The sequence below is a fragment of the Zootoca vivipara genome, chromosome 3 (assembly GCF_965207765.1).
Source record: "Zootoca vivipara chromosome 3, rZooViv2.hap1.1, whole genome shotgun sequence".
NCBI classification, from domain to species: domain Eukaryota; kingdom Metazoa; phylum Chordata; class Lepidosauria; order Squamata; family Lacertidae; genus Zootoca; species Zootoca vivipara.
Window position 1 is genome coordinate 59,359,335 of NC_142586.1, and position 14,105 is coordinate 59,373,439.

At 44.8% G+C, this 14,105-nt stretch overlaps 1 protein-coding gene across 1 annotated transcript; it reads left to right on the forward strand.

Annotated features, from left to right (window-relative positions):
• The first annotated feature begins 429 nt into the window (after positions 1-429).
• On the forward strand, positions 430-7,000 carry ABRACL (ABRA C-terminal like). Its single transcript, XM_088666225.1, has 3 exons — positions 430-515; positions 4,317-4,383; positions 6,599-7,000. The coding sequence occupies exons 2-3, from the start codon at positions 4,323-4,325 to the stop codon at positions 6,781-6,783; spliced, it is 246 nt and encodes an 81-aa protein (XP_088522351.1). The 5' UTR covers positions 430-515; positions 4,317-4,322; the 3' UTR covers positions 6,784-7,000.
• Positions 7,001-14,105: the final 7,105 nt, after the last annotated feature.

Here is a 14,105-nt window from a genome sequence, read left to right on the forward strand (position 1 = left end):
GCAGAAGTGAATGAATCCTGTACCAAAGCCCATTATAGAAGCAGAGTGGCCAGAGGCAAACCATGACAGTATTCTACGTGCTGAATAGTTGTGTAGAAGAAGCTTTTCTGCTGAAATCCCCTCTTTTACATTATTCCTGGGCATACAATTCTTTTAATTCTTTTTAATCAGGTTGGGGCATCTCCAGGTTCTGGCGGGACCAAAACAGATCCCGCAGGTGGTGTAGAGTCTGCCCACGCAACACTAACAGAGGACAGGGCTTCTGTACCTGTCTCTCCTCCCCCCCCCGCGCCCTTCTCTCCCTCTCCCCCAAGAGAGCTTCTGTTCCTTTCTGTGGGCGGCACCTACACTATTCTCGTGCTCTTTTTTTTTTTGGCAGCAGCTTCCCTCCTTCTGACACTCCCTCCGAGAGCCACACTTCCTCCTGTACTTTACTTCCGAAGGCGGCTCCTTTCTAAGCATTCAAAGAAACCGGAGGAGGAGAAGGAATCCTGCCGCAGGGGAATCTGATCAAGGTGAGCGTGGAGCTTGGGGCGCGCACCACGAGGGTGGGCAACCGGTGGCGGGCGGCGGCGGCGGCGGAGGAGGCATGGAGGGGCTCGGTGGTTGGCCAGCCGACTCAGAGCTAGGGCTCATGGATGCGGGGACGGGGCTTGTGGGGGGCAGGCGAATGCATGCAGCCATTAAGTAAAACCTGCGTTTCTGGCGCTGAGATCCAAGCCGGTGGCGATTTTGGGGAGCCCGGGGATCTCCCGCCGTGGCCCTGCTTAGGAAGGAGGCGGCGTGTCAGCCTGCAGTACTTCCGCACCGGGGTCCCCCACGTGACCTGCTGCACGCGATTGGGGACTGAAAAGAAAAAGCCGCCGGTGCGCGTCACGTATTCTTTTTTTTATTTTAAGACCCCTTTTCTTAAATTAAATAATTAAAAAACCAGCATTTTGAAACCCTCTTTGCTAGTGCTAAGGGTTTGTGATGGGCTCTCACCCCTATAAGGCAACAGCAGCACTAGGAAGGGCGCGCTGGTTTCATATGGAATCGGGGCTGATCTTCTCCCTAGTAAAATAAAATAAAAACCAGCATGTTCAGCATAATGGCAGCACCAGGGTGGCATTCCTAAGCAAGCTTATTTTGGGTGGGCGGAGTGGGGCTGGCTTCCAAGCAAAAAAGCCTGGGGTCGAGGCTGCAAGGCTCGCTCCCGGGGCGGCACGTGCGCCGCCGTCTGCTTTCCTCCAATCGGCGCCTGCGAGTTGTTTCCACGCCAACAGTTCCCACTTCCCCGTCTCCGCCCCGCCTCCGTCTCCTCATTGAGTCTCCAGCACAGGTTTCCTCACGGTAGAGCTGACGCGCGGCTTGCGGCTGCTGCTCTTAGAAGCAGATGACGAAGAAAGCAGCGGGCGACCTGTGTGGTGGGGGACGCACACCGGCAATGAGCTGTTTTGCCGAGGTAGCCTAGGAAAGGAAGGTTTGTGGGAGCCCAGGGAAGCAGCAGCAGCAGCAGCAGCAGCAGCAGCAGCAGCAGCAGCGAGGAAGGCTCCCTTGGCGTGATCTGAACCCAGAGGCAACATTGCCAAATTAGGGTGTGCAAAACATCAGGAAGGAAGTTACTCAGCGACTCGTTTGCAGAGCACTGAACTAAACACAACCAACCCATTTCCTGCCTCTCCTGCACTCCCAGGACCAGCATCCTAAGTCAAAACCCCTCCCGCCCTCACATTTAGCTGTTGCAGGGGTGAGGAACCTCTGGTTCCCCAGGCTCCAGTTTCCACTTTTTCCAGAAAGCATGGCCCCTGGTCAGGGGTGATGGGAGTTGCAATTCCCCAGCCTCCTGATCTATTGGGATCCAACTTCATGCCTTAGCATTGTGTGAAAATTTGGAGATAAATGTATCCTTTCAACACCTTGGGATAATGTGTGAACAGAAACATATTCAAGGAGACATTGGCCACTTCCCGCCACATTTATGCTATTTCAAGTCCTTCAGTCTTCAGCTGGGAATATACTTGTTCCATGTTGTTGTTACATTTCATGTAATTGTGGAAGCAGGATCATGACATGGGATAAATGTGTGTGTAGCGGCTACAGTCATTTACTCACTTGCTGGGCAGTAAGTCTCATTGAACTCAATGGCTCTTACTTCTGAGTAGACATGTTTAGGATTTTACTTAACTGAAAAGATGGCAGTTTCTTAGCCATCATGGTTATGGTGAACAGACAGGAAATTAAGAGACAGTCTGCTAAAGCCTCTGTCCTGCTTCTAATACGTTCTGTGTTCAGTGTTAAAGTTATAAGGTGAATGTCTCTATTGAAACATCATCTGGGGGCAGTAATAGTTTGTGGACTGATTCTTGAAGAACTTGCATGTCTGTCAACTCCTGTTCAAGGGTTTAGTTTTGGAAATTCTATGGGAGATATCCAACTAATTTGTTCCATCAGCACAAGGATTTCTGCTGGCACAATGAAACTCAATCCCCCAGCCCCTAAATCTGTTTTGGGATTTACCCCGGCCGTCCAGTACAGATTTAGGATGGTTGTGGGATATGCGGGCAGGAGAGAAGACAGGGAAAGTTATGTTGTGTAAGCAGAAATCCTTGTGCTGACAGAACATGTTAGGGTGGTATCCAGCTATGTGGTTCGTATACAGAAACAATAATTTTATCCAGTAAAAATGCCATTGGTTGGCCTAAGGCCCTAAGAAGTAATTTGCTTCAGCGGGTCAGTATCATTGGAGTGTGACGCAGCACGTTTTGAAGAGGTGGTAATGTTACAGCATATGTTGTCAGGATGCTGCCTATCTATGATAAAATTATGTTTTTGGTGTTTGGCCGTTTTACTCTTCCACTTATTTTTCCAGAGGAAATGTGAAACCACTTCATGTGCAATGTTGCTTTTAAAAATGTACACCTAATGAGACAAGTATGTATGGAAAGACGTATATTCCACAAGTATACGAATCAGAGAGACAGCATCGACTGCAGTTCTTTGCTGAATGTACGCTCAGTGTCAAATCCTAGTTTACTGCTGTGTAATGTGTGGCATAATCCTCATGGCACGCTACCAGCTTAGACAATTCCACCATCAACTGTAACTTCATTGTTTTTGGAAAAACAACAACTTCTCTTTTCCTACCAGAGGAACAAAACAGATAAAATTAATGGCTGGCCTCCACATGTTCACTTTGCATTGCTTCATGTGACTGCCGTTACTATATAATGAAACACTTGTGTTCAGGGCTTACTACACAGATTGGGTCATTTCTCTAACGCAGAGCAAATTATCATCAAAGTTTGATGTAGTGGCATGATAAGCGCTGCCTGATGCGCATGGTAAACACCTCTAGTGCTGTTTAATGTGCTGTGTGGAGCACGTTAAAGTGACAGCAGCAACGCTTAAACCTTTTCTCAGCCTATGGGCAGATATTCTGTTACAGTATAACAGATACTCTGTTATATGTATTACAACTTGTTACACTTGGGTGCTACACATGCATGTTCACACACACATGCCCTTTCTGAAAGCATATGGACTACAAACCTCCTTTAATAAGCCATGCTGGAATTAAATATGACACTTCTCTCTAATTAAGACCAGAGCTGAGGGAATAAACCACCTGTGGTCTCAAAATTATGGTCAGTAATTAACAGTGCTTATTCCAATAACCTGAGCGCAAAATGCACATGGACCATAAAATATCAAGAACCAGTAATCAGAGAAGACCGTGCCGGTTTTCCCTTGTGTTTTGTTGAGGAAAGTAGTGATTTAAATCCTGCGGGTTGTATCCAGCTCAGTAGACCCACTGATATTAATGGATTTCACTTAGTTAATGGTAGCCAATTTAAAAAAGAATGTAAAAAGATGGTGAATCATAGAATCATAGCGCTGGAAGGGACCCTGAGGGTCAATTAGTCCAAACCCCTGCAATGCAGGATTATGCAGCTGTAATTGAGGCTGTGCGTGAGACTGGGATCGAGGGAAGCATGGCAGCCGCATCCCCACAAAGCCCTCTACAAGAAGCCTTGCAAGGCTTGGATCCACGGAGGGTGGCGTGAAGAGGGCGCAACAGCCATGCCACTCAGCACTGGTGTTGCTCCAGTGGCAGTAGGGGCTGGATGGGCACGGTGGGCTATGTTTCTTCTCTGCCCCACACCCAGTGTGGACACACATACCCATGCACCCTGGCGGCTTGGAGACACTCTCCGCCACTGGCACTGAGTCCACAAAAATCCACCATGTGGAAGTGTGCTGCAATCTGGAAAAGGAAAGAAAAGAAAGAAAACTGAACGGAACAAGTTGTAACTCATTGAATAATTCATTTGTAGGCAACAATGAACATTGAACATGAAATCGGCCTTTTAGTTGAAGAGATTCGGAGACTGGGAACCAAAAGTAAGTACCTGGAACTTAGTGGTTAAGAAAGAAAGAAAGAAAGATGGTAACGGTTTAGGCATCCGCCTCGCTCTCAAACCGTGGGAGACTAGATGCACATCACCAGTCAAGATATCTTCACTTCACTTTCTGAGAACAACTCAAATGTGATAGGGTACAGTTACAAAATTTGTTCCAATCTGGAGAATTCTCTTTAGCACCTCTGTTTTGCGTTTCATCTGTGACTTACTATTGTAGGAAGTGTCTTCAGAACTCCCATTTCCAGTTCATGTTTGTCCAGCTGCCATTTTCCTGGGTTCTGATCTAGCAAATTCTTAGCTAGCTATGCTAACAAGAGGAGCAGAGTGTGTGTGTTTGGCCTTCACTGGCAAAGGCAGCTCTGCTCTGCATTGGCTTCTGTGCTACCTAAATGGGGAGTTTACCTCAAGGAGTTCCCCCATGCAGTGACAGGATGTAACTGAAACTACCTGTTGAGTAATGGTGGGTTGTTTAGCCAGCAGGTAATTTGCCTATAACTGAAAGTAGAGGTGTATGTGTAAAGTCTGTAACTGTGGATGGTTTGAGTCTCTACTAAGGGCAGAGGGGATGGGTGAAGTGCCAAAGTCTTGGTTAAGGGCATGGGTTTGCCTTCTCAGGTGAGAGCTCCTTTATTTACCATAAGGGGTAACTGTCTGAGGCTTTCCACTGGCACAAATGGAAGTGTTTTCTTACACCACAAATTGCGCCACAGATGCAATTCAAGGTGGCTCAGGGACAGGAATGAGCCCTGAGCAAGGATAGATTTGAACTAAGTCCCATTCCTCCCCTACCATCATGCTTTGGCTCTGCCTAATTTCCCCTTCCTGTACTAGCAGACTCCTGCTGACATTAGTATTTTGTTTACTACTCGTGCAGCAGTGATATAAATTCCTAATATTGTTGTACCTTTGAGGGAAGGGAATTCAGTGGTCATAACCTCAGGTTAGACTCATGTAATTATCACTGTTGGTATTTTTGTGCATATCATTTCCCCCTGCCCTCACTTTTTACAACCATCTATGTGCATACTTCAGACCCTAGGGCTTGCTGATCAGAAGGTCAGTGGTTCGAATCCCCGCGATGGGGTGAGCTCCCGTTGCTCGGTCCCAGCTCCTGCCAACCTGGCAGTTCGAAAGCACGTCAAAGTGCAAGTAGATAAATAGGTACTGCTACAGCGGGAAGGTAAACGGTGTTTCCATGTGCTGCTCTGGTTCGCCAGAAGCTGCTTTGTTATGCTGGCCACATGACCTGGAAGCTGTACACCTGCTCCCTCAGCCAATAATGCGAGATGAGCGCCGCAACCCCAGAGTCGATCATGACTGGACCTAGTGGTCAGGGGTCCCTTTGCCTTTATGTGCATACCTGCAACTGAGGATAACACTTCATGCACCAGATGAAGTAAATTCTAGTCCACAAAAGCTTTATGCCAGGCATGCCCAAATTTTGACCTCTATATCTTTTGGGACTACAATTCCCACCATCCCTGACCACTGGTCCTGTTAGCTAGGGATGATGGGAGTTGTAGTTCCAAAACATCTGGAGGGCCAAGTTTGGCCATGCCTGCTTTATGCCATAATAACTTTATTTTTTAGTTTTTAAGATGTCACAAGAGTTTTTACAGTTACCCCTGAGTTACTTTAGCTTAACTAGGCCTAAATGATTTTGGGTTGTATTAATAGTACTCAATATAGAATCATAGAATTGAAGTGTTGGAAGGGACCATGGGTTCAAATCTGCTTTTGTCCTTCTAACTTCCTTCAAGTTGAGGGAGGAGGGGCTGCACCAATTTGCCCTCTCACACAGATCCTTTTTTTTTGTTCCCCTTAATGGCCCATCACCCAGGTGATCACCTCATCAGGAGGCTGGCCTGACTATTCCAATAATTAGAAGCCTTGATTGGATTTTAACACTTGCTGTATCCTTAGAAGGGTCTCTGCGTGTAGTCTAACATCCCAAAGTCATAAAAGTATTTTTCAGATCTGCTTTTAAATGAAAACTGTTCACAAGGCACTTTACAGCAATTCCAAAAACTTAAGAAAAACCAATTCATATAAAGCACAAAAACCACCAGCACAACTGAAATAATAAGACCGAAAGTGTAAAATCATGTATGAAAATCATGTAAAAGACAATGAATTAATGCCCGATGAAATAAAAATGTTGTCTATCATTACAATGTAATTTTTTTTTTATCTAGATCCTGATGGGACACTGAGTGTGAAGTTTGGCGTGCTCTTTGCTGATGACAAATGTGCCAACCTTTTTGAAGCTTTGGTGGGGACTCTTAAAGCTGCAAAACGAAGGAAGATTGTTAGTTATCCTGGAGAGCTGCTTCTGCAAGGTGTTCATGATAATGTTGACATTTTGTTACTGCAGGAATAGCATAGCTTTCTAGGTTCATTATTTTTTCAGACAAATGAATATACAGAATTCTCAGACCAAGGCCAAATTTGCATGAAGGTGTATTTTGTTATATATCTTTATAATGAAAATGAATGTACTCCTTTGGGGACCTAAGCCTTTCCTTTCCTTTCTATCATTTTGTGAATGCATTACTGCAAATGAGTGTTGGATAAAATGATATAATGATCTCCCTTTTTTTTTGTCTCAGGTATTGCATTTTTAAACTGTCCAGATGGTTATTAATGTTTGAACAGGAGATTTTACAAATAATTTAGCTGTATTTACTAGCTAAAAGTCTGATGCAAAGGCACAAAGCCTCGGTGGCCATGCTTTTCTTTCTTTCTTTCTTTCTTTCTTTCTTTCTTTCTTTCTTTCTTTCTTTCTTTCTTTCTTTCTTTCTGCTTTTATTTTTTTTATCTTTGTAACTAGGGTAGCCACTAAGATATTGGCCGCCCCCCAAAGGACACAGATGTGTATGAGCAAGTAAATAAAGCTGCAGATTTAGAAATAATTAAATAATTACTGTAATTTAAGTAGAAATACAATACCTCTCACCACAGTGGGGAAGGAAGACTCCTCAGTCTGTTATCTAGGTGCTAAGCCCTGAAGGCCAACTTCAGGGCACTTCCTGTTCTTGATTTTAATGGTCCTTTATCTTGAAGCCAGGCTTGGACAAGGCAGCCCTTCAAACCAGCATCAATTACTCTAGGCAAAACAAAGTAATAGAACAGAAGGACACACACACACACAAAGAAACTTGTAAAAGTCTGTATTTAATAGACTCTTCCCATGTGGCATTTGAGAGGCACAACACAGTACAGTCATACCTCGGTTTAAGTACGCCTCGGTTTGAGTATTTTCAGTTTAAGTACTCTGTGGACCTGTCTGGAACGGATTAATCCACTTTCCATTACTTTCAATGGGAAAGTTCGCTTCAGGTTAAGTATGCTTCAGGTTATGTACGGACTTCTGGAACCAATTACACTCATACCTCGGGTTAAGTACGCTTCAGGTTGAGTACTCCGCGGACCCGTCTAGAACAGATTAATCCACTTTCCATCACTTTCAATGGGAAAGTTCACTTCAGGTTAAGTACGCTTCAGTTTAAGTACTTCACGGACCGTCTGGAATGGATTAATCCACTTTCCATTACCTTCAATGGGAAAGTTCGCTTCAGGTTCAGTACGCTTCAGGTTAAGTACAGACTTTCGGAACCAATTGTGTTTGTAAACCGAGGTACCACTGTAGTCTTATGTGATGTATCTCTTTCTGCCCTGTAGCACTTCAGAGGAGTTGTGCAAGGGATAGAAAATGTCTTAGAGGCCAGATAAACAAGATAACTGCCACAACACTTTCATTTTGAATGACCGCTGTGTAGGATGATTATTAGAGAGCCTGATTCCTCTAAAGAACTTGACGGTGCTACCCCTCTGGAAAAATGGGCAACTGACACCTGTTGTCCCCCAGGGAAATTGAGTGGACCCCTATAGACTGCAGGCTGCTGGAGAACACCGATGAGTGTATAAGGGGGAAAGGGCTCCCTCTTTTTAACTTGAAGCCTCTGTGGAGATTGTAGTTTCTTAAGGGTGCTTGGAATTGTTGATCTGTGAGGGATATGCTATGTGATTCTTGGGGAGAGTGTGTGTGCTTTAAATGTGCTTTGAATGATGGGAGGAGCATCTCATGAAAGAAGAAAGAAAGTGTTGTACTGGAGAATCAGCCAAAAACAAACAAACAAACAAAAAACCTGTTCTACAAGCACGTTCCATGATCTTCCACTTCTCTGCTCAGGGTAACTGATCTGTTCTTCAAATGTGTGTCATTTGTTCAGAGAAGTAATGTGACATTTCTGTACCAATAAACATTCAAGGGGAATATCCAATAGCTTTAAGGAAGTGGCAGTACAATAACCATCCATATTTTGCTACTTACCTTCTAAGTCTGTGGTGAACTTCTCTCCATAGTTCAGTTATGAACTTGAAATGCACTGATGAGTCTGTTGGTTTTGCACTTTCTTTCTCTACTGAATCAGTGGCAAAGTGGTTGTCTGTGAAAGCTTGCCAACAGTCCTGAAAGCTCCAGCTAAAATAGTAAAAAACAAACAAAAAACAGACAAACAAACATGATAGTTATTTTTGCCATCCTTTCTCTGTGTAAACAAATTAGCTTTGACTCGAGAGACTTTACTTTGTATGTTTGCATCAGCAGAATTTGATTCAATAAAAGTTTCAACTTTCCCCCTGCTCTACAATAAATATTTTCAAGTCTACAAATCTCAGCAGTACTCAGGTATTTCTTTCAGTACTGGAAGGCACTTGAGCACAGGAACCTTGTTTTGCTTTATATAGATCCTCCTTTCCTATTCTGCACACATATTAACAGCCTCAGGGCTGATTCACACATGCAGTTGAAAATGCAATTTCCTTCCTTTGAGGAATATTGTCTCTTCATGTTAGGTGACGTGAAAACTTTCTGGGTTGTATCTTAAGCCTGGGGTCACCAATGTGGCATCCATGGATGCGGTGGCACTTGTTGAGGACTTCGAGTAGCACCCATCAAACCTATGTGCCCCCCTTCAGATAGAACTGAAGGAGGGAGTTGGAAGAGTGTCTTGCTCTTTTAGAGCCAGTGTGGTGTAGTGGTTAAGAGTGGTGGACTCGTAATCTGGTGAACCGGGTTCGCATCCCCACTCCTCCACATGCAGCTGCTGGGTGACCTTGGGCTAGTCACACTTCTCTGAAGTCTCTCAGCCTCACTCACCTCACAGAGTGTTTGTTGTGGGGGAGGAAGGGAAAAGGAGATTGTTAGCTGCTTTGAGACTCCTTAGGGTAGTGATAAAGTGGGATATCAAATCCAAACTCCTCCTCTTCTTAGCTCTATGTGCTTTTGGGGGCTGCAATGGGCACCTGAGCAGCTGAAAGAAAGTGGAGCAGCTAGAAAAATGAGGGGGAGAGAAATGGAGCTACCAAGGGTGGCAGGTAGAGGGAAGAAAGAGGGCTGCTTCAGGAGTCAGGGGAGATAGAGCGTATGGAAGTGTCAGAGATAGGGAGGGACTGGAGCACCAGAATGAAGGATGAATCTGGTAAAACCTTCACATAAAAATACATTTTTAAAAGTGTCACCCTCCAATTAAATAACCAGTCACATGCGTTTTCATTAACTGATCTGTAAAAACCACAGATCTAGTAGGTTACAACACTGGGATGGCCGGGAAGGGGGGGGGAGGATCCCTGGTGTGGCTTGTCCTAGTTGTTCTAAGAAATTCCCTCAAAACCATAATCTGATCATAGGCTACCCCTATGGCCCACATATGTTTCCTATGGTTTGTTGGTGCTTTTATTGCCATTCTGTGTAAGAATAATGAAGGTCCATGAGGATCTGTGCCTTGGGTCAGTGTTTTGTTGTCGTGCTTCCAGCCCCAGATCTGTACTGTGCATACATGCCCACAGGTGGGAGTGAGATCTCAGGTCTGGAACACAAGAAAGGTTAGACCTGTGGCTGGCAGGAACTTGGGCTGGTCTCTGGGAGCTAGCAAGCACTTCAAATAGCATATCTACACCACACTGTTGAATACCACCTCAGTCTCAGCAGTACAAGAGCCCAGGGATTCTAGGCATTTACTGGTAGATACTTTACTCAGGGTTTGTGTTTCTTTTGGAAATGAGGCACAGCAGAGACTGTGGTGTCTTCAGGATATATGGTTTATACATATATACGTAGTACAGTCATACCTCGGTTTAAGTATGCCTCGGTTTGAGTACTTTCAGTTTACTCCGCGGACCTGTCTGGAACGGATTAATCCACTTTCCATTACTTTCAATGGGATAGTTCGCTTCAGGTTAGGTACGCTTCAGTTTAAGTACGGACTTCTGGAACCAATTTTGTACTTAAACCGAGGTGCCACTGTATATATAATATATTATATACAAACTGGGCCTACAATGGAGGCGTTCACAGCATTAACACCCCAAGGGGGCCTTGCTTCCTCCACAGTCACAGCCTTGGATTCAAACATCAATCAAACATTGCTCTATCTCTCTCTTGCTTCCCAGCTTTCTGCTTTGCTTCTAGCTCACATCACTCCAATTCTCTGCTCCCAACTCTGCCGTTGTCCTTCCAACTACAGTACCTGCAAATTGAGGGAGGGGAGCCACAGCCATTTGCTGTCTCACACAGACCTTTGTTGCTCTTTATTTTGTTCCCCTTTGTTCACTCAGGCTATCAACTCACCAGGAAGTTAGCCTGGCTAGTCCAATAATGAGAAGGGGGCCCAGGCATTCAGCCTAACCCCCCCCAAACTCATAACAATACATTTAAAGCACATCCGGTGCACACTTCAAGCCCATGACTTTCCCCAAAGCATCCTGGGAACTGTAGTTTTCCACCCACAGAGCTACAATTCCCAGCACCCATAACAAACTACAGCTTCCAGGAGCCGTTGGGGGAAGTCATGGGTGTCAAACATGTGTCGGATGTGCTTTCAATGTATGGTGTGGATGTGCCCTGAGTTTCAACTGAGCTGCTACTAACTTTCAAAGGCTCCATCTCTTTGCTGAGAAAGAGAAATAGGAAGAGAAGGAGAAAGGGAAAGGTGCTTGGTGGAAAGGATGACATGAACAAGGTAACAAGGATATGTATGTCCTATGATTAGCAGTTTTTAATCAGCTATTGCCTGCTGGCTTTAATAAACATGTGCAATGGAAGTGGAACACATAGACAATGTTCCAGCCTTGAGAAGCAGGCAGAAAGTATAGATATTGCGAAGGTGTAATTGCAGGGGTGGGGAAGGCTATGGTGTTAGTCATGTGTTTGTCATAGCTCCTCTAAAGAAGCCTTCATAAATTCAAGTTCCCTACTCCATAAATAAACAATAACTTGACTTCAAATCTTGTTGAGCTGAACCTTGCTAGCAGAAAACCCGCGGGAGCAAATAAGAAGAACTGCCAGAAAGCAAGGAGCTATCGGTGTGCATGTAGGGTAAATCAATTGCAGTCCCTTGAGAGGCCTTTAGTTGTCTGAAACATCTTGTTTTAGCTGGTATACGCAGTGTTTGTTCCCCCCATCCCTGTGTTCTCTTATTGTTTCACTGCTAGCAGTCTTGTGGGTTGGCAGGTAGTCCCTGGAGAACACAAATGCAATGAAATTACTGAAGGAAGTAGGCTCAGTGGAGACTTGGGGTGTTTTCACACATGAGGCTAAAGCCGTGCTTGTTTCAATCGATTCAAGCCTCAGCTAAGATGTGAAAAATGCTCTTGGAGGTCTGCTGAGATCTGTTTGGAAAAATTCCGAGCACAGGAAACGTGGTTAATAGAATCTATTTGGAAAATTTCTGAGCACAGGAAAGGTTTTTTTGTGTTTTAAAATAGTGATTAACGAATAATGTATTCTTAAATGCTGCTTTGAAACCAGCCAAGAGCATTTCTTCTGCCTGTCTCCCTCATTTTTGGCTAAGAAAAGCCCCCCCCCCCGTCAGTGCTGGGGATGACTCAAATGGAACAAAATTTACCTGCCTTAATCAAAGACTTCATGAAATATGCCTTTTACTTTATTTCAGCAGGGATTATAGATAAACGTTTCTCATTTAAGAAATTTAATTTTAAGTGATTTTATCCTTTGTAACCACATTGTACATGGTTTAGAAACTATGGTGTTAAATGGTATATACTTTGCTGAGACAAATAAATAAATAATAAAACAAATAAACCAGATGCTGCTGCTGCTGCTGCTTTAATGTCCTGTGCTCTGTAGTCTCTGCTTACATTTCCTGAATGGTGCTGTTTCACAGTTGACAATCCTAGGAAGTGTTTTGTCAGGCCTTTTCACAGTTAGCTTCCAGGAATGTTGATTTCCATTGTATTCACCTCATACTGTATTGCCAGTTCTTCTGCCAAACCAAGAATCCCTTCAGTTATTTCTGTCATATTTCAGGGACACACAAGCCATTACACAAACAAACATACAACCTCAACCCACATTTCTTTTTACTGTATATTTTGTTGTTTGTTGTTGTTGTTGTTGTTGTTGTTGTTGTTGTTGTTGTTGTTGTTGTTGTTAATGCAGGAGTAGGATGCTCTTCCAGGGTAACATTGGCAAGCAAGCAGTATGGCCACTAAACCCCTTCCATGCCTGCCCATTATTGGGCCACAAACAGGAATTTTTTTCAGCCGGAACTCACCGGAACTCAGTTTCGGCATCTTTCAGGTGGGCGCCATGGCCATTATAAAAGAATAAGGAAGGCACCTCTTTTTCTAGAAAGATAGCACTGGCCACAAACCACCTCCCTGCCCCCACAGCCAATGAGCTTGGCTCAGTTTCTTCACTGTAAATGCTCCCCAGCCTTTGCATGACACCATGAGAAGAGACACAGGGACCTGGACTCCTTGTTTCTTTCTGTCAGGAGCTGCTGAATTTGTGTGCCATAGCTGCCAAGTTTTCCCTTTTCTCGCGAGGAAGCCTATTCAGCATAAGGGAAAATCCCTGTAAAAAAGGGATAACTTGGCAGCTATGTTGTGTGCGCTCCTTGGTGTGGTGAACTGCCAAACAGCAAGTGGCGGATTGTTGGAGAAATGCAGGTTATGGTTTGATTCTGCCCACCCAGGCTGGCCAAATGGACCATCTGGGGCAGGCAGGAAGTAGTATAAAGTTCTTCCTGTTCCAAATTGAGCCTTGCTTGAACCATGTGGTCTCCCTGAGCTTTGGTGTCTCCCCAACTTCTGGTTTGCTCTTTGATTCTGCCTGTTGGTTTGCCTGTTGGTTCTGACTTACTTGTTGTTCCCGACTCCTGGCTCAACCCATGGCTCCTAGTTTGCCTCATACTGCTACTCACATCCTAGCCCTGATACCTTCATGGAATCTAGTTCTTCCCTCAGTGATATCTGAACAGGAGCAGCTGGCAGGGAATGGCGACACCATGGACCTGTCCTCTGAGCAGCAGCATTGCTGCCCCAGACCGAGATGGTGCAGGGATGTGGCAGGGTGCTGGTGAGGTTGGGACAGTTCAGGTACAGCAGCGGAAATTCTGGATTGGCTTGTTGCTGCCCTGCCCTGCTCCTACACTGTCCTGATATGCAGCAGTGATAACACCATCGGGATTCTAGATCTATAGCACCACCCTTCCCCGCCACCTTGCTACACAAGTCTGCACAATATGTGACACACCATCTATGTATTGTGGCTTGACATGTGCTCTAAATTTCCCCATGGTGCCAGTTTTGGGTGAGCAGAATAAATATCGAGCTCCTAGTAGGCCACTGGTGAGAAGCATTTGTGGGAGAGGTATGTATCTCCAAAATCTCATCCAG

Excerpts from the sequence above, each read along its gene's own strand:
- ABRACL (XM_088666225.1), top strand. The coding sequence starts at position 4,323 with ATGAACATTGAACATGAAATCGGCCTTTTAGTTGAAGAGATTCGGAGA. Across the intron at positions 4,384-6,598 it reads TCGGAGACTGGGAACCAAAA|ATCCTGATGGGACACTGAGT; the intron begins GTAAGTACCTGG and ends TTTTTTATCTAG.